General features: G+C 42.8%; 1 protein-coding gene across 1 annotated transcript in view; it reads left to right on the top strand.

Moving 5' to 3' along the window:
• Positions 1–18,364, top strand: part of tango2 (transport and golgi organization 2 homolog (Drosophila)) — a 224,496-nt gene that overhangs the window by 136,734 nt on the left and 69,398 nt on the right. Inside the window, exon 3 of the mRNA XM_059994652.1 lies at positions 11,142–11,230. Within this exon, the coding sequence (XP_059850635.1) occupies positions 11,142–11,230 (89 nt within the window). The remainder of the gene's footprint in view (positions 1–11,141; positions 11,231–18,364) is intronic.

Below are 18,364 nucleotides of genomic sequence, written 5' to 3'. Positions count from 1 at the left end.
ATCTTAAACCTTAGAACCTTAAAATACCTTTGAATCTTATTTTACACCAAGGGTACAATAAACACATGAGTTGTTGCTGTCTGAATGGCGTTGCATTTTTTAAAATTCTTGACATCACTCTCATGGCACAGTGCAGCAGCATTGAAATTATACAGAGACAACTCCTTGTATTTCTGTGGAATAAATAGCTGTCAGGTTTTGCAAGGCATACTTATTGTTCTAAGCTCCACTCCCATTCTTTATATAGATATAAGACCTTTGGGCAAGGGTCACAGTTTAATCTTCTTTCATTCTTTGGGATTGATTCACAGGAGATTACCAGCGGCAATGGGTCTAATGTATTAGCAGGCTCAAATCGTAAATTAGCAGTATCACTGTCTGCAGTCTATAATTATCACCATGATTTGAGCAATTATTGATTCTTGAGGGTCTTGATTTATTTTTTTCTTTCTTGCCGTTGTATTTGGTTTTGTACTTTCTGCTGGTTTGAATCTAGATTTTCATCTCAACTCGAACTATCAAATGGATTCATAGACGACAAAATCTGCAGATGCTGGAAATCCAAGCAATACACACAAAATGCTGGGGGACCTCTGCAGGTCAAGCAGCATCTGTGGAGAAGAGTAAACAGTCGAAATTTCATCAGGACCTGGTGAGGAGTCTTGGCCCAAAACATCGACTGTTTACTCTTCTCCTTAGATGCTGTCTGGCCTTCTAACTTCCTCTAGCAATTTGTATGTATTGCTTGGATTTTCTGCATCTGCAGATTTTTTTGTGTTTGTCCAAAATGAATCATCCCTTTTGCCTGTAGCAGCAGCACTGCCTGTGATACACCCCTAGCGTTTATAGCAGCAATGAAGGTCCTCCATCTCTGGCGGTGTTCAGGGCTTCCTTCATCACGCCAATAGTTTCCCCTCGGTTTTCACTACTGTTGCTGATGCAAGTTTCAGGTGGATACTCAAGAATACCCCCACACTCAGATGTAGAAAGATTCTTCATTGCTATTTCTGTAACAGTTATGTTTTACCAGTCAGGGTTGTTAGCCATGAGCTGAACCCCCAAACCCAGAAGACCGGTAGACCATTCTTAGTCTGATCGCTACCCTTTGACCTGTTTGGCATGACTGACCCTACCAAGAGCCAAAGCATAAAGCCCTGACTCCAGCCAACATAGATAGCTGGGTCATTGAGGCACACAGGCCTCTGAATCATGACAAGATTTTGATGCATTCAGCTCATATTCCTACCTTTCTTATGCCATAGACCAATGCCATTAAACAAAGGGTTCATGGACCCCAGGTTGGGAACCTCAACCCTTTCCTAAACTTGAACCTGGCTAAATGTCTTTCCAACATTGTAAATGTATCCTACACCGTTATTTCCTCTGGCAGCTTGTTTTGTATACCCACCCTCACCTGCCCCTCGAGTCCATTGTGACTGACTAAAACTGAACCAGACAGAAGCTGTAACTGGGAAATATAGTCTTTATTCACATAGCGAACCTCCTGGAGAAAGAGATTGAGGGAGGATCCAAGATATAGTGTTACTCTCCTGATGCTATATTTTATACTTCAACACAAAGATAATAAACACAGTTTCAATTGCTTTAATCACCTTCTTTCATAATCAGGATCTGATCATAATCAGGAGTTGATTATTGACATCAGCAGCAGAAAATCGGCAGTCCATGACCCAGTCCTCATTGGAGAATCAGAGATGGAGAGGATCAGCAACTTTTAGTTCCTTGCAGTTATCATTTCAGTGGACCAATCCTGGGTCTACACTTAAGTGGAATAATGAAAAAAAAACAATAGCACCTCTACTTACAAGTTTGCAAAGAATTGTCATGATATCTAAAATTGACAAACTTCTATATGATGAAGAGTATATTGACTGGCTGCATCACAGCCTGGTATGGAAACACCAAAGCCCTTGAATGGAAGCTCCCACAGAATGTCGGGAAGGGTTTTACAGTCCATCACAGGTAAAAGTCCTTCCTTCCACGGATCACAACTGCAAGGAGTATTGCCATAGGAAAGCAGCATCCATCAGGGACCCCCCACCATCCAAGACATGCTCTCTTCTCACTGCTGCCATCCACCGGGATCCACACCACCAGTTTCAGGAATAATTATTACCCCTCAACCTTCAGGCTCATGAACCAGAGGGGATAACTTCACTCACCCCATCACCAAACTCACTTTCAAGGATTCTTCATCTCATGTTCTCGATATTTATTGCTTATTTATTTGCTTTCTATTTGTCTTTTGCACATTGGTTGTTGGCTCTGTTGGTGTGGTCTGTCATTGGTTTTATTATGATTATTGGATTTATTGAGTGTGTCTGCAAGAAAATGAATGTCAAGGTTGTATATGATGACATATATGCATTTGATAATAAATTTACTTAGAACTTTAAACTTTAACACTGGGTAAATTTACAGAATTACATATTTACAACCCATCTTGCAGAACTGCTTTGAATATTCAACAACACATGCAAATGAAGGGTCTCAGCTTGAAACATCAACAGTTTACTCATTTGCCTGGTCTGCTGAGTTCCTCCAGCATGTTGTGTGTGTTGCCTTGGATTTCCAGTATCTGCAGATTTTCTTGTGTTTTGAATATTCAGTACTGGTGTCTGTTCTAAAGGCCTCAGTGCAAACTCTGAACACCCAAAATATACCCTTTTTGTTACAGTTTTGAAGGATGGCTCCCTGAATGCACAACTAACTAGAGGTTAAGTGACAAAATAGACCTGTCTTCAATTGAAACATGAACAAGATGCTGGTGGAAGACAGCAATCCAGACAGCATCAGCTTTCCAGTCCTGAAGAAGGGATATGGCACAAATCGTCAACTGTTTACTCTTTTCCATAGATGCTTCCTTGCCTGCTGAGTTCCTCCACCATTTTGTGCGTGTTGTTCTGGATTTCCAGAATCTGCAGATTTTCTTGTGTTTGTGCTTTCTTGAACTGTGGCAGGGTTTAACAATGTGCAATTAGCAGGATCATTCATCTGTTGTCTTTTCCTGTGTTGTTTCAATGGGACAGAATCAAAATGTCCTACACTCAACGATTGATTTCATATTTGGGAGTTAAATTGTGCACGTTTTTATTTCTTGAAAATGGGTTCTCCTTGTAGTCAATCCATAATCATGGTACCATAATTTAATCATTCCAGAAAGCTATACTTTAATGCAACAGGCACAAAATGCTGGAGGAACTCAGCAGGCAGCATCTAAGGAAAACAGTAAACAGTTGAACTACAGGCCAAGACTCATGTTAAAGATGCACTGTAGACTTTTCTTACACGTACCTTAAATCTACACTCAGTGGCCACTTTATTAGGTACAGCTGTAGACCTGTTCATTAATGCAAATATCTAATCAACCAATCATGTGGCGACAACTCGGTGCATAAAAGAATGCAGACATGGTCAAAGGGTTCAGTCGCTGTTCACACCAAACATCAGAAGATTCAAAAGATTCAAAGTACATTTACTATCAAAGTATGTATGCAGTTTACATCCCTGAGATTTGTCTTCCCCACAGGCAGCAATGTAACAAAGAAAGACAATGGAGCCCATTCAAGGAAAACATCAAACACCCAACCCACAAAAGCAGAGAACAAATCAGGCAAGCAGCAAAAAACGAGTGAAAAGCTCAATACAAAACACCCCTCCACAGAGTCATGGACAAGGGAGAGCCAGTGGATGTAGTGTACCTGGACTTCCAGAAAGCTTTTGATAAGGTCCCACATAGGAGATTAGTGGGCAAAATTAGGGCACATGGTATTGGGGGCAGAGTACTGACATGGATTGAAAATTGGCTGGCTGACAGGAAACAAAGAATAGCGATTAACGGGTCCCTTTCGGAATGGCAGGCTGTGACCAGTGGGGTACCGCAGTTGTTTACAATATACATTAATGATTTAGATGAAGGGATTAAAAGTAACATTAGCAAATTTGCTGATGACACAAAGCTGGGTTGCAGTGTGAAATGTCAGGAGGATGTTATGAGAATGCAGGGTGATGGACAGGTTGGGTGAGTGGGCAAATGTATGGCAGATGCAGTGTAATGTGGATAAATGTGAGGTTATCCACTTTGGAGGCAAGAACAGGAAGGCAGATTACTATCTAAATGGAGACAAGTTAGGAAAAGGGGAAGTACAACGAGATCTAGGTGTTCTTGTACATCAGTCAATGAAAGCAAACATGCAGGTACAGCAGGCAGTGAAGAAAGCTAATGGCATGCTGGTCTTTATAACAAGAGGAATTGAGTATAGGAGTAAAGAGGTCCTTCTGCAGCTATACAGGGCCCTGGTGAGACCCCACCTGGAGTACTGTGTGCAGTTTTGGTCTCCAAATTTGAGGAAGGACATTCTTGCTATTGAGGGAGTGCAGCGTAGGTTCACAAGGTTAATTCCCAGAATGGCGGGACTGTCATATGTTGAAAGATTGGAGCGACTGGGCTTGTATACACTGGAATTTAGAAGAATGAGAGGGGATCTGATTGAAACATATAAGATTATTAAGGGATTGGACACACTGGAGGCAGGAAGCATGTTCCCGTTGATGGGTGAGTCCAAAACTAGAGGCCACAGTTTAAGAATAAGGGGTAGGTCATTTAGAAAAGAGATGCAGAAAAACTTTTTCACCCAGAGAGTGGTGGATATGTGGAATGCTCTGCCCCAGAAGGCAGTGGAGGCTAAGTCTCTGGATGCATTCAAGAGAGAGTTAGATAGAGCTGTTATAGATAGCGGGGTCAAGGGATATGGGGAGAGGGCAGGAACGGGGTACTGATTGTGTATGATCAGCCATGATCACAGTGAATGGTGGTGCTGGCTAGAAGGGCTGAATGGCCTACTCCTGCACCTACTGTCTATTGAACAGTCTAGGAATGAAATAGTTTCCAATGGTAGCAGAATCACACTTAAAGGAAGAAGTAAGGGAAGTTGTTTTATAAAATGTATGAAAGACATTGACTGTGGTCGCGTTGTTTGCTGGTGCCATCTTCTCCAGATGGGGAAAACATGTGAATTAGGTGACTTTGACCATGGAATGATTGTTCCTTCCAGGCTGGGTGGTTTGAGTATGTCAGAAACTGCTGATCAGAGAATGGTGCGATAAACAAAACAAAAAAATCCGACAATTGATTGTTCTGTGGGGAAAATGCTTTGCTAATGAGAGAAGTCAGAGGAGAATGGCCAGGCTGGTTCAAGCTGACAGAAACCGACAGTGACTCGAGTAACCACAGAGTACAACAGAGGTGTGCAGAGGAGCATCTGAATGTACAACATATCAAAACTTTTAGCAGCAGAAGACTACACTGAGTTCCACTCCTGCAAATAATAATGTGGCCAGTGAGTGTATGTCCTCGATTTTTAGACTTATCTCAGCCCTTCCCTATTCTATAAGCCTCTGATAAGTCCAAAGTAAATCAGACTACATACATACATTTTCCTGTGGGCATACTCAGCAAATCTAAAGAATAGTAACTATGACAGCAGCAGTGAAAGATCAAGTAGAAGACAGCAAAACGTGCAAATGCAAATAAAAATAAATAGTAATAAACAAGAACATGAAACAACAAGATAAAATGTCCTTAAAGTGAGATCTTTGGTTGTGGGACCATGGGCAAGTTAGTTTAGTTATCCCCTTCTTTTCAAAAACCTGATAGTTGAGGGGTAGTAACTGTTATTCAACCTGGTGGTGAGTCCTGAGTTTCTTGTACCTTCTCCCTGATGGCAGTAGCAAGAAAAGAGCATGGCCTGGGTGGTGGGGATCACTGATATTGGATGCTGCTTTCCAATGTTAGCATTTCTTGTATTTGTGCTCAATGCTTGGGAGGGCTTTTCCCATGATTTGGGATGGCTTTACCTGTAATAAGGTCACCCTTCAGCCTCATTTGCTCCAGTGAAAATAGCAGTTTATCAACCATTGCAAAATGCCCAATTGATTCAAAACTGCACACTTAATGTTACAAAAGCTTATCAATTTGTTGGTCTTTCATTGCCTTTGTACTACATATGCACATTGATCTTAAACATGCAAAATTCTGCAGATGCTGGAAATACAAAGCAAATTAGCCCCTTTTCTCTCCAGTCCTTAAGAAGGGTCTCAGCCTGAAACATCAAGTGTTTATTCATTTATTTATTTATCTGTCTATTTACTTTATTGAGATACAGTGTGAAATAGGCCCTTCCAGCCCTTTGAGCCGCGCCAACCAGCAATCTCCGGATTTAATCTTAGCCTAATCATGAGACAATTTACAATGACCAGTTAACCTACCAACTGGTACATTGTTGGACTGTGGGAGGAAACCCACACAGTCACAGGGAGAACATACAAACTCCTTACAGGCAGCAGTGAGAATTGAACCTCGGATGCCTGTTCTGTATAGCATTGTTCCTGCTGCATTTTATGTGTGTTACACATTGATCTGCTATGTGCTGAATCCCTCCTTGGGTCCTCTTGCACTATCTACAGTCTCCAATGTAAGTTAACTGCTTTTTCTCTCTGAAGTCTCCTCTATGTTTCTTTTCGACATTTAACTATAACTAGGTTTAAAAACAAAGGAGACCCTAAGTACAAGATTCTGCAGATACTGTAAATCCAGAGTGACGCACCAAATACTGAAGGAACTCAGCAGATCAGGCAGCATCGACGCAGAGAAATAAAGAGATACTGTTTCAGATTGCGATCCTTAATCAAGTGGGAAGAAGCCTGAATAAGAAAGTTGGGAAGGGAAAGTACATGTTGGCAGGTGATTAATAAAGCCAGGTGGGAGGGAAGGTTGGGAATTGTGAGGCTAAGCACATTTCCAAAGCAAAGGTGATGAACTAGACTATTGGAGGAAGATTGAAAATCTGGCTGAGTGGAGCTACAACAACATCCTCATGCTCAGTCAGCAAGCCCAAGCAGCTGATTATTGACTTCAGGTGGAAGAAACTGGAGGTTCATGCGGGGATCAAAGGTGAAGCGGGTCAGTAACTTTGAATTCCCTGGTATTATCATTTCAGGGGATCTGTCCCAGGTCCACCATGAAAGTGCCATTACAAAGAAGGCATGGCAGCACCTCTGTCTCCTTAGCAGTTTGCAAAGATTCAGCATGACATCTAAAACTTTGACAAACTTCGACAGATGTATATTGACTGGTTACATCTTGGCCTGGCATGGAAACACTAATACCCTTGAACAGAAAGTGCTACAAAAAGCAGTAGATACAGCCCAGTCCATCACAGGTAAAGCCCTCCCAACCATTAAGCGCATCTATATGGAGTACTGTCATAGGAAAGCAGCATCCATCATCAGGGACCTCACCACCCAGATCATGTTCTTTTCTCACTGCTCCCATCAGGAAGAAGGTACAGGAACCTCAGGACCCTCACCACCAGGTTTAGGAACAGTTATTCCCACTCAGCCTTGAACCAGATGGGATAACATCAGTCAACTGGATAGTATCGAAGACTCCTAAAGAAGACAACATGATTTGGATCATTTGCAGATATAGGCAGAGAAATGACATATGGAGTTTCACCCAGATAAATGTGAGGTGTTGCACTTTGGTCGGGCAAACGCAAGGCGACAGTATACTGTTAAGGGAAGTATCCTTACCAGTGTTGCTGACTAGAGAAACCTTTGGATTCAAGTTCATAGCTTCCTCAAAATGGCTACACAGGTCAATAAGGTGGTTAGAAGGTTTATGGAATACTTGCTTCTATTGAGGCATTTAGTCCAAAAATCAGAGGTTATTTCGCAACTTTATAAAACTCTGGTTAGGCCACATCTGGAGTATTGCATACAGTTCTGGTCACCCCATTAAAGGGAAGCATGTTGAGGCTTTGGATAAGGTGCTGGGTTCAGAGGGCATATGTTATCATGAGTGGCTGGATAAACCATGAACTGTTTTCTCTGGAGTGGTGGAGGCTGAGGGGAGATCTAATAGAGGTTTATAAGATTATGAGAGGCATACATAGAGTAGACAGGGAGTATCTATTTCCCAGGATTGAAATGTCTAATACCAGAGGGCATGCATTGAAGGTGAGGGGGGGTAAGCTCAAAAGGGATGTGAGGGGTAAAGTTTTTGCTCAGAGTGGCAGATACCTGGAATGCACTGCCTGGTATAATGGAAGAGGCAAATACATTGGAGGCATTTAAAAGGTGCTTAGATTGGTGCATGGATGTGAGGAAGGTGAACCTTGTGTAGATAGGAAGGATTAGTTTTTGGATGTGTTTGATTTGCTTTTTAGCTGGTTTGGCACGGCACTGTGGGCTGAAGGGCCTGTTCCTGTGCTGTACTATGCCTTATGTTCTATGCTCTCTGATCTAAATTCACTCACCCCATCACTGAACTGCATCTACAAAGGACTCTTCATCTCATGATCTTAATATTTGCTGCCTATTTATTTATCTATCTATCTATTTATTTATTTATTATTTCTTTTGTCTTTGCACAGTTTGTTGTCTTGGGCACATTGGTTGTTCATTCTGTTGCGTGCAATCATTCATTGATTCTGTTGTGTTTCTTGGATTTACTGGGTATGCCCACAAGTAAATGAATCTCAGGGTTGTATATGGTTTCATATATGTACTTTGATAATAAATTTACCTTGAACTTAGTGGGAAGAAAGATGAAGTGAGAAACTGGGAGGTGCGAGTAGAATAGGTAAAGGGCCGAAGAAGAAGGAATTTGATAGAAGAGGAGAGTGGACCATGGAGAAAAGGGAAGGAGGAGGGGCACTAGAGGGAGTTGATAAGCAGGTGAGGAGTACAGAAGGGGTAAGAGGGGAGCCAGAATGAGGAATAAAAAAAGAGAGGAGGAGGAGGAGGGAAAAAATGACCAGAAGTTAAAGAGTTAAATGTTCATGCCATCGGGTTGGAGATGACCCAAACAGAATCTGAGTTGTCTCATCGCGGCTGTAGATGAATAGGAAGGAGAATTAAGAGGGATGGCCGCTAGAAAATCCCGCCTACTGTGGCAGCTGGAATGAGGGTGCTGAATGAGTTCAAGAACCAGGAGGTAATGTTGCAGCTATATAGGACCTTGATCAGACCCCACTTGCAGTACTGCACTCAGTTCTGGTCACCTCACTACAGGAAGTTATGTGGAAACTGTAGAAAGGGTGCAGAGGAGATTTACAAGGATGTTGCCTGGATTGGGGAGCATGCCTTATGACAGTAGGTTGAGTGAACTTGGTCTTCCCTCCTTGGAGCGACAGAGGATGAGAGGTGACCTGATAGAGGTGTATAAGATGATCAGAGGCATTGATCGTATGGATATTCAGAGGCTTTTTCCCAGGGCTGAAGTGGCTAACACGAGAGGGCACAGTTTTAAGATGCTTGGAAATAGGTATCAAGGGGATGTCAGGGGTAAGTTTTTCTACACAGAGTGGTGGGTGTGTGGAATGTACTGCCAGCGACGGTGATGGAGGCAGATACAATAGGTTCTTTTAAGAGACTCTTAGATAGGTAAAGCAGCTTAGAAAAATAGAGGGCTATGGTTAACCCTAGGTAATTTCAAAAGTAAGTACATGTTCAGCACAGCATTGTGGGCCAAAAGGCCTGCATTGTGCCCGAGGTTTTCTAGGTTTCTAATCCAGGCAGTGTCCTGGGAATTCTCCTCTGCACTCTCTCTAAATCTTCCATGTCCTTCCTTTAATGAGATGACCAGAACTGAACACAATATTTTAAATAACACATGCAAAATGCTGGAGGAACTTAGCAAGTCAGACAGCATCTATCTGAATGAATAGGTTGTCAACTTTTCTGGCCGAGACTCTTCTTCAGGACTGCAAAGGAAAGGGGAAGATGCCAGATCAAAAAAATGGGGGGAGGGTTAGGAGATGAGCTGGAGGGGGAGAGATGAAGCCAGCTGAGTGGCAAATGGCAAGGGCTGGAGAGAAAGGAATCTGGTAGGAGGGGAGTCAGGAGGAAGTTATAGGCAGATGAGAAAAGGTAAAAGGTCAGAGTGGGGAATAGAGAAATGGGGGAGAATTTGTTTATCAGAAGGAGCCATCAGGTTGTAGGGTGTAGCCAGGGTTTTATAGAGATGCATTATTACCACATGGCACTTGAACTCAGTCCCCTGACTGATGAAGACCAACACACTATATGTCTCCTTCACTACCCTGTCAGTTTCTGCAGCAATTAGTTTCATGGGTGCAATAGTCTTTCAAGTTTGTTCTGCTTGTACATCTCTTTCAGTATAAATATCTTTCTTCAGTATATTTCTGTCTTTGTACTTTGTGGATGTTTGTACTTTGACGAACTTCCATAGATATGTTGTGGAGAGTGTATTGACTGGGTGTATAACTGCCTAGCATGGAAACACCAATGCCTTTGAATGGAAAATCCTACAAAAGGTAATGGATTCAGCCCTGTACATCACAGGTAAAGCCCTCCCCACCATTGAACATGTCTTCATGAAACACCGCCTTAGGAAAGCAGCATCAATCATCACAGATCCCACCACCCAGGCCATGCTCTTTTCTCGCTGCTGCCATCAGGTAGAAGGTACAAGAGCCTCAGGACTCACACCACCAGGTTCAGGAACAGTTATTACCCCGCAACCATCAGGCTCATGAACAAAAAGGAATAACAACACCCATGTGCCCATCCACTAAGATATCCCCACAACAAATGATCTCACTTCAAGGACTCTGTATTCCATTATCTCATGTTCTCGTTATTTATTGCTATTTATTTATATTTGCACAGTTTGTTGTCCTCTGCACTCTGGTTGATCTTTCATTGATCCCGATATTGTTACCATTCTATAGATTTGTTGAGTATTCCCGCAGGAAAATGAACCTTAGGGTTGTATTTTAAAAATTACTTTATTGAGATACAGTGTGGAATAGGCCCTTTGAGCTGTGGCACCCAGCAATCAAGCCCAGTCAAGTCAAGTCAAGTCACTTTTATTGTCATTTCGACCATAACTGCTGGTACAGTGCATAGTAAAAATCAGACAACGTTTCTCAGGACCATGGTTTACATGGGAGGTAACATGGTAGGGAGGTAAATCCCTCGATTTAACCCTAACCTAATCACGGGACAATTTAAAATGACCAATTAAGCTGCTAACCAGTACATCTTTGGACCGTGGAAGGGAATTTATTTTGAACTTTGAACTTTTTTTGCAGGTTAGTCCTGGCAGCAAACAGAGATGAATTTTATTCCAGACCATCAAAGCCAGCAGAGTTCTGGACAAACAACCACAACATCTTAAGCGGTAAGGATCTCTCCTCACTGCATCTGTAGCCCTACAAATGGTTCAGGTGTAGCAAGCATAATCAGTGTGTATTTTCTTTTGTTGTATCAGAATCAGAATCTGAACCAGGTTTAATATCACCAGCGTATGTCATGAAATTTGTTAACTTGGCAGCAGCAGTACAATGCAATACATGATAATAGAGGGAAAAAATGAATTACAGTAAGTATGTATATATGTATTAAATGGTTAAGTTAAAATAAGTCGTGCAAAAATAGAAATAAATTAAAAAATTGTATTGTGGTAGTGTTCATATGTTCAATGTCCATTCAGAAATCAGATGGCATAGGAGAAGAAGCTGTTCCTGAATCATTGAGTGTGTGCCTTCAGGCTTCTGTACCTCTTTCCTGATGGTAGCGATGAGAAGAGGGCATGTCCTGGGGGTGGGGGTCCTTAATAATGGATGCCACCCCCCTGAGGTAACACTTCTTGGATACTATTGGAGGCTGGTGCCCATTTCACACATGTCTGCTCTCACCCCATCCTCCTGGTACCCTACCAGGGTTCCTCTTTCCTCAACTACCACCCCACCAGCCTCCGTGTCCAGCAGATTATTCTTCAGAACTTCCGTCATCTCCAATGGGACTCTACCACCAAGCACATCTTTCCCTCCGCCCCTCCCCCTGCCACTTTCTGCTTTCCACAGGGATATCTCACCACTGATCTCCCCCCGACACTTGCAAGTGGAACAAGTGCTATGCCTGTCCATACACCTCCACCCTCACTACCACACTGGGCCCCGAATAGTCCTTCCAGGTGAGGCGACATTTCACTGAGTCTGCTGGCGGTCATTTGCTGTGCTTGGTGCTCCTGGTGAGACCCAATGTAAACTGAGAGACTGCTTCACTGAGCACCCACACTCGGTCCGCCAGAACAAGTGGGATCTCTCATTGGCCACCCATTTTAATTCCACTTCCCATTCCCATTCCAGTATGTCCATCCATGGCCTCCTCCACTGTCCTGATGAGGCCACAGTTAGTGTGGAGAAACAACACCTTATATTCTGTCTGGGCAGCTTCCAACCTGTTGGCATGGAGATCAATTTTTCAAAAGTCTGTAAATGTCCCTCCCCCACTCCCCCTTCACCATTCCCCATCCTCTTTTCTCCCTCTCACCTCCATCACCTCCTCTGGTGTTCCTCCCCCCCTTTTTTTCTTCCATGGTCTTCTGTCCTCTTCTATTAGCATCTCCGTTCTCCATCCCTGTATCTTTTTCACCAATCAACTTCCCAGCTCTTTACATTGTCCCTCCCCTTCAGGTTTCACCTGTCACATTCTCTGTCTCCTCCCCCAACCTTTTAAACCGACTCCCCAGCTTTTTGTCTCCAGTCCTGCCAAAGTGTCTCGACCCAAAATGTCAACTGTACTCTTTTCCATAGATGCTCTCTGGCCTGCTGAGTTCCCTTAGTACAGGTTTCCCCCACTATTCGAAGGTAGAGCATTCTTATGAAACGGTTCGTAAGCCGGAATGTCGTAAAGTGAAGAAGCAATTACCATTTATTTATCTAGGAAAAATTTGTGAGCGTTGGCAGACCCAAAAAAACCCTACCAAATCATGCCAAATAACACATAAAACCTAAAATAACAGTAACACATAGTAAAAGCAGGATCGATCTGATAAATACACAGCCTATCTAATGTAGGAAAAATTTTCTACAATTATTGCAGCACTGTCCACCGCAGCAAAAATCTCACGCAAGTACTCTTGGCAGCACTCACAGCAGAAACACTCGGCGCAACGGGTCCGGGCAGAAACACTCGGCACAAGGGCTCCCGGCAGAAACACTCGGCACAAGGGCTCCCGGCAGAAACACTCGGCACAAGGGCTCCCGGCAGAAACACTCGGCACAAGGGGTCCGGGCAGAAACACTCGGCATAAGGGGTCCCGGCAGAAACACTCTTTCCAGTAACCTTTAAGCTACGAAGCTACCAAGTAACACATAAAAATACACAGCCTATATAAAGTAGAAATAATATACGTCCAATGTAGTTTCACTTACTGGAATCGAGAAGACAGTGAGCGCATGATGATGGTGTGTTAGGCTGTCGTCAGAGGTTGGGGTGGTGGGAGGTAGAGGAGACTGGGGTATCATCTCATTGTCGTCTGTTTCCATCAGGGCAGGCAGGTCACCTTCTTCTATGTCTGCCTGCCTCGATGTTGAAGGTCCAGTTTCGTCGTCTGCTGTGGCTGATTTGGAACGCTTGAAAAACGACAGTATGCTTGACTGCTTAGCCTCGCACATTTTTCTATCATCCACTTCTTTGTAAGCACTCAAATGATCCTGCAAATACGCCCTAAACCTACGTACCCTGTCAAAATTAAAGACATACTTTTCTGCAATCATTGCACCGTTGTCAATTGTAGCAAAAATCTCACGCAATTGCTCCACGTTCAGTTCCTGGACGACTTCACTTTTGGGCCGTTTGCTATTGCATTTGGCTTCAATTGTTATCCTTTCCTCTTCATCAGCTCTTCATCTGTCAGTTCTTGGTCATGGGATGCCAAAACCTCCTCAATATCATCTTCATCAACTTCCACAAATCCTTAGCCAAACTCACTATATCCTTACTTTATTCACCATGATTGAAACACTTAATTATGTCTAGTTTTACGATAAGTGTAACACCCTTTTCTGATACCTTAAAACTCATCTTGCTAACGGATGCAGAAAATAAATTGACATAAAGCACAGATGCTCATGGGCACGTGTTCAAGCAATGCCGGCTAGAATGCAGTTCCGGGGGAGGAACTTGGCTGCTCAGCGTGTGCTACTTTTTTTTGTAACAGTGAAAACACCTTATGTTAGTGAGAACAGGTAACTAATGTAGGTCTTTCGTAACAGCTAGGTGTCGTAAAGCAAATGTTCGAAAAACGGGACACCTGTATTAACTATTATGTGTGTTGCTTGGATTTCTAGCATCTGCAGAATTTCTCTTGTTAATGTCCTGTCGTTTGTTGTTTTGTGGCAGCAGTAGAGTTGTTGTTCCCTTTCACGCCTTGGGGTGCTCGGACGGCAACTTTGCTGTTTCTGTAGCAATTTTGTCTGGTTTTTACGAAGCTCAGTGGCAAGGTCGACTCTCAGTCCAGCACAGATGGAAAGCATGCAAGGAGCCAGCCGGGTTCAAACCCAGGACCACTCACCTCGAAGTCCAGTGCAGGCGCCATTTACACCACTGGCTGGCTAGCAGTACAGTGCAAGGTTTAAAATATGCTCTTAAGTTTCAGTAAGAAATAAATACAGTAACTGTGCAAAAGTCTTAGGTACTTGTAAATAAATTATGTAAGGCAAAGATGCTTTCAAAAATAATTAAATGAAAAGTTTCTAAGCATCAAAATAACTTACTATAAACAGTAAAAAGCTAAATCAAACCAATATTTGGTGTGACCACCCTTTGCTTTTAAAGCTGCATTAATTCTCTTCGGTACACTGTCGTGCAATTTTATTAGAAAATCGGCTGGTAGGTTGTTCCAAGCATCTTGGAGAACTTGCCACAGTTCTTCTACAGACTCCCACGACTAGACTATATAACAGTTTCTTCCCCAAGCTATCAGACTTCACAATGCCTGATGCCTGGACTGACACCTTGCCCTATTGTCCTGTTTATTATTTATTGTAATGCCTACACTGTTTCTGTGCACTTTATGCAATCCTGTGTAGGTCTCTAGTCTAGTGTAGCTTTCTCTGTGTTGTTTTTTTTTCATAGTTTAGTCTAGTTTTTATACTGTGTTGTGGAACACCTTGTTCCTGAAAAATGTTGTCTCATTTTTACTATGTACTGTACCAGCAGTTATGGTCGAAATGACAATAAAAGTGACTTGACTTGACTTTGGATGTCTCATTTACTTCTGTCTCTCCAGGTAGTCACAGACAGTCTCGGTGATGTTGAGATCAGGGCTCTGTGGAGGCCACACCAGCTGAAACCATATAAAAAATCTAGAATGCCTAATACTTATACACAGTACTGGATATGTAAGAGTGAGGTAGCGTTCATGGCTCAGAAATCTGATTGTGGAGAGAAGAAGCTGTTCCTAAAACACCAAAAGAGATAAGAGCAGAACTGGGGCATTGAATCTGTTCCATCATTTCATCTTGGCTGATCCATTTCCCTCTCAACCCCATTCTCCTGTCTTCTCAATGTAACATTTCATGCCCTGACCAATCAAGAATCTATTAACCTCCTCCTTAAATACACCCATAAACCCTACCTCCACAGATACCTGGGGCAACAAATTCCACAGATTCACCACCCTCTGACTAAAGAAATTCCTCCTCATCACTATTCTAAATGGACATCTCTCTCTTCTGAGGTTGTGCCATCTGATTCTAGACTCACCCTCTATAGGAAACATCCTCATAATGATCAAAGTTCTATCTCCTTTACAATAGCATTGGAGAGAGATAGGAACAGACAGGTTAGAAAAGCATTTAATTGGATTAAGGGGAATTATGAGGCTATCAGGCAGGAAATTGGAAGCTTAAATTGGGAACAGATGTTCTCAGGGAAAAGTATGGAAAAAATGTGGCAGATGTTAAAGGGATATTGTATACATTTCTGGTCACCGAATTATATTGTGTATGGTTCTGGCCACTGAATTATAGGAAAGATGTCAACAAAACAGAGTGAGTACAGAGAAGATTTACTAGAATGTTACCTGGCTTTCAGCACCTAAGTTACAAGGGAAGGTTGAACAAGTTAGGTCTTTATTCTTTGGAGCATAGAAGATTGAGGGGGGTCTTGATAGAGGTATTTAAAATTATGAAGGGGATAGATAGAGTTGACATGGATAGGCTTTTTCCATTGAGAGTAGGGGAGATTCAAACAAGAGGACATGATTTGAGAGTTAGGGGGCAAAAGTTTAAGGGGAACACGAGGGGGAATTTCTTTACTCAGAGAGTGGTAGCTGTGTGGAACGAGCTTCCAGTAGAAGTGGTAGAGGCAGGTTTGGTATTGTCATTTAAAGTAAAATTGGATAGGTATATGGACAGGAAAGGAATGGAGGGTTATGGGCTGAGTGCGGGCCAGTGGGACTAGGTGAGAGTAAGCGTTCAGCATGGACTAGAAGGACCGAGATGGCCTGTTTCCGTGCTGTAATTGTTATTTGGTTATATTTGTGTGGAGTTCTGCATAGGTACATTCTAATGAGACAGGGAAGTTATGGTAGGGGACAGGAACAATGGTGTACGAAGGCTTTAATAAATCTAGTCAAGAAGAAAATAAAAGCTTACAAAAGGTTCAGAGAGCTACGTAATGTTAGAGATCCAGAAGATTATAAGGCTAACAGAAAGGAGCTTAAGAAGGAAATTAGGAGAGCCTGAAGGGGCCATGAGAAGGCCTTGGCAGGCAGGAATAAGGAAAATCCCAAGGCATTCTACAAGTATGTGAACAGCAAGAGGATAAGATGTGAAAGTATAGGACCTATCAAGTGTGACAGTGGGAAAGTGTGTTTGGAACTGGAGGAAATAGCAGAGGTACTTAATGAATACTTTACTTCAGTATTCACTCTGGAAAAGGATCTTGGAGATTGTGGTGATGACTTTCAGCAGACTGAAAAGCTTGAGCATGTAGATATTAAGAAAGAGGATGAGCTGGAGCTTTTGGAAAGCATCAAGTTAGATAAGTCACCAGGACCAGATGAGATGTACCCCAGGCTACTGTGGGAGGCAAGGGAGGAGATTGCTGAGCCTCTGGCAATGATCTTTGCATCATCAGTGGGACGGGAGAGGTTCCAGATGATTGGAGGGTTGTGGATGTTGTTCCTTTATTCAAGAAAGAGAGTAGAGATAGCCCAGGAAATGATAGATCAGTGAGTCTTACTTCAGTGATTGGTAAGTTGATGAAGAAGATCCTGAGGATTTATGATCATTTGAAAAGGTATAATATGATTAGGAGTAGTCAGCTTGGCTTTGTCAAGGGCAGGTTGTGCCTTACAACCCTGATGGAATTTTTTGAGGATGTGACTAAATGCATTGATGAAGGAAGAGCAATAGATGTAGTCTATATGGATTTCAGCAAGGCATTTGATAAGGTACCCCATGCAAGGCTTATTGAAAAAGTAAGGAGGCATAGGATCCAAGGGGTCATTGCTTTGTGGATCCAGAACTGGCTTGCCCACAGAAGGCAAAGAATGGTTGTAGACTGGTCATATTCTGCATGGAGGTCTGTGACCAGTGGAGTGCCTCAGGGATCTGTTCTGGGACCCCTACTCTTCGTGACTTTTATAAATGACCTGGATGAGGAAGTGCGTTAGCAAGTTTGCTGATGACACAAAGGTTGGAGGTGTTGTGGATAGTGTGGAGGGCTGTCAGAGAGTACAGCGGGACTTTGATAGGATGCAAAACTGGGCTGAGAAGTGGTAGATGGAGTTCAACCTAGATAAGTGTGAAGTGATTCATTTTGGTAGGTCAAATATGATGGCAGAATATAGTATTAATGGTAAGACTCTTGGCAGTGTGGAGGATCAGAGGGATCTTGGTGTCCAAGTCCATAGGATACTCAAAGCAGCTGCACAGGCTGACTGTGTGGTTAAGAAGGTGTACAGAGCATTGGCCTTCATCAATTGTGGAATTGAATTTAGGAGCCAAGAGGTAATGTTGCAGCTATATAGGACCCTGGTCAGACCCCACTTGGAGTACTGTGCTCAGTTCTGGTCACCTCACTACAGGAAGGATGTAGAAACCATAGAAAGGGTGCACCGGAGACTTACAAGGATGTTGCCTGGTTTGAGGAGAATGCCGTATGAAAACAGATTGAGTGAACTCGGCCTTTTCTCCTTGGAGCGACGGAGGATGAGATGTGACCTGATAGGGGTGTATAAGATGATGAGGGGCACAATCGTGTGGATATTCAGAGGCTTTTTCCCAGGGCTGAAATAGTTGCCACAAGATGACATAGGTTTAAGATGCTGAGGAGTAGGTACAGGGGAGATATCAAGGGTAAGTTTTTTTACGCAAGAGAATGGTGAGTGCATGGAATGGGCTGCCAGCAATGGTGGTGGAGGCAGGTATTATAGGGTCTTTTAAGAGACTTTTGGATAGGTACATGGAGCTTAGAAAAATAGAGGGCTATGGGTAACCCTAGTAATTTCTAAGTTAGG

The sequence above is a fragment of the Hypanus sabinus genome, chromosome 18 (assembly GCF_030144855.1).
Source record: "Hypanus sabinus isolate sHypSab1 chromosome 18, sHypSab1.hap1, whole genome shotgun sequence".
Classification (NCBI taxonomy): domain Eukaryota; kingdom Metazoa; phylum Chordata; class Chondrichthyes; order Myliobatiformes; family Dasyatidae; genus Hypanus; species Hypanus sabinus.
This window is presented reverse-complemented; position numbering and strand designations above follow the sequence as displayed.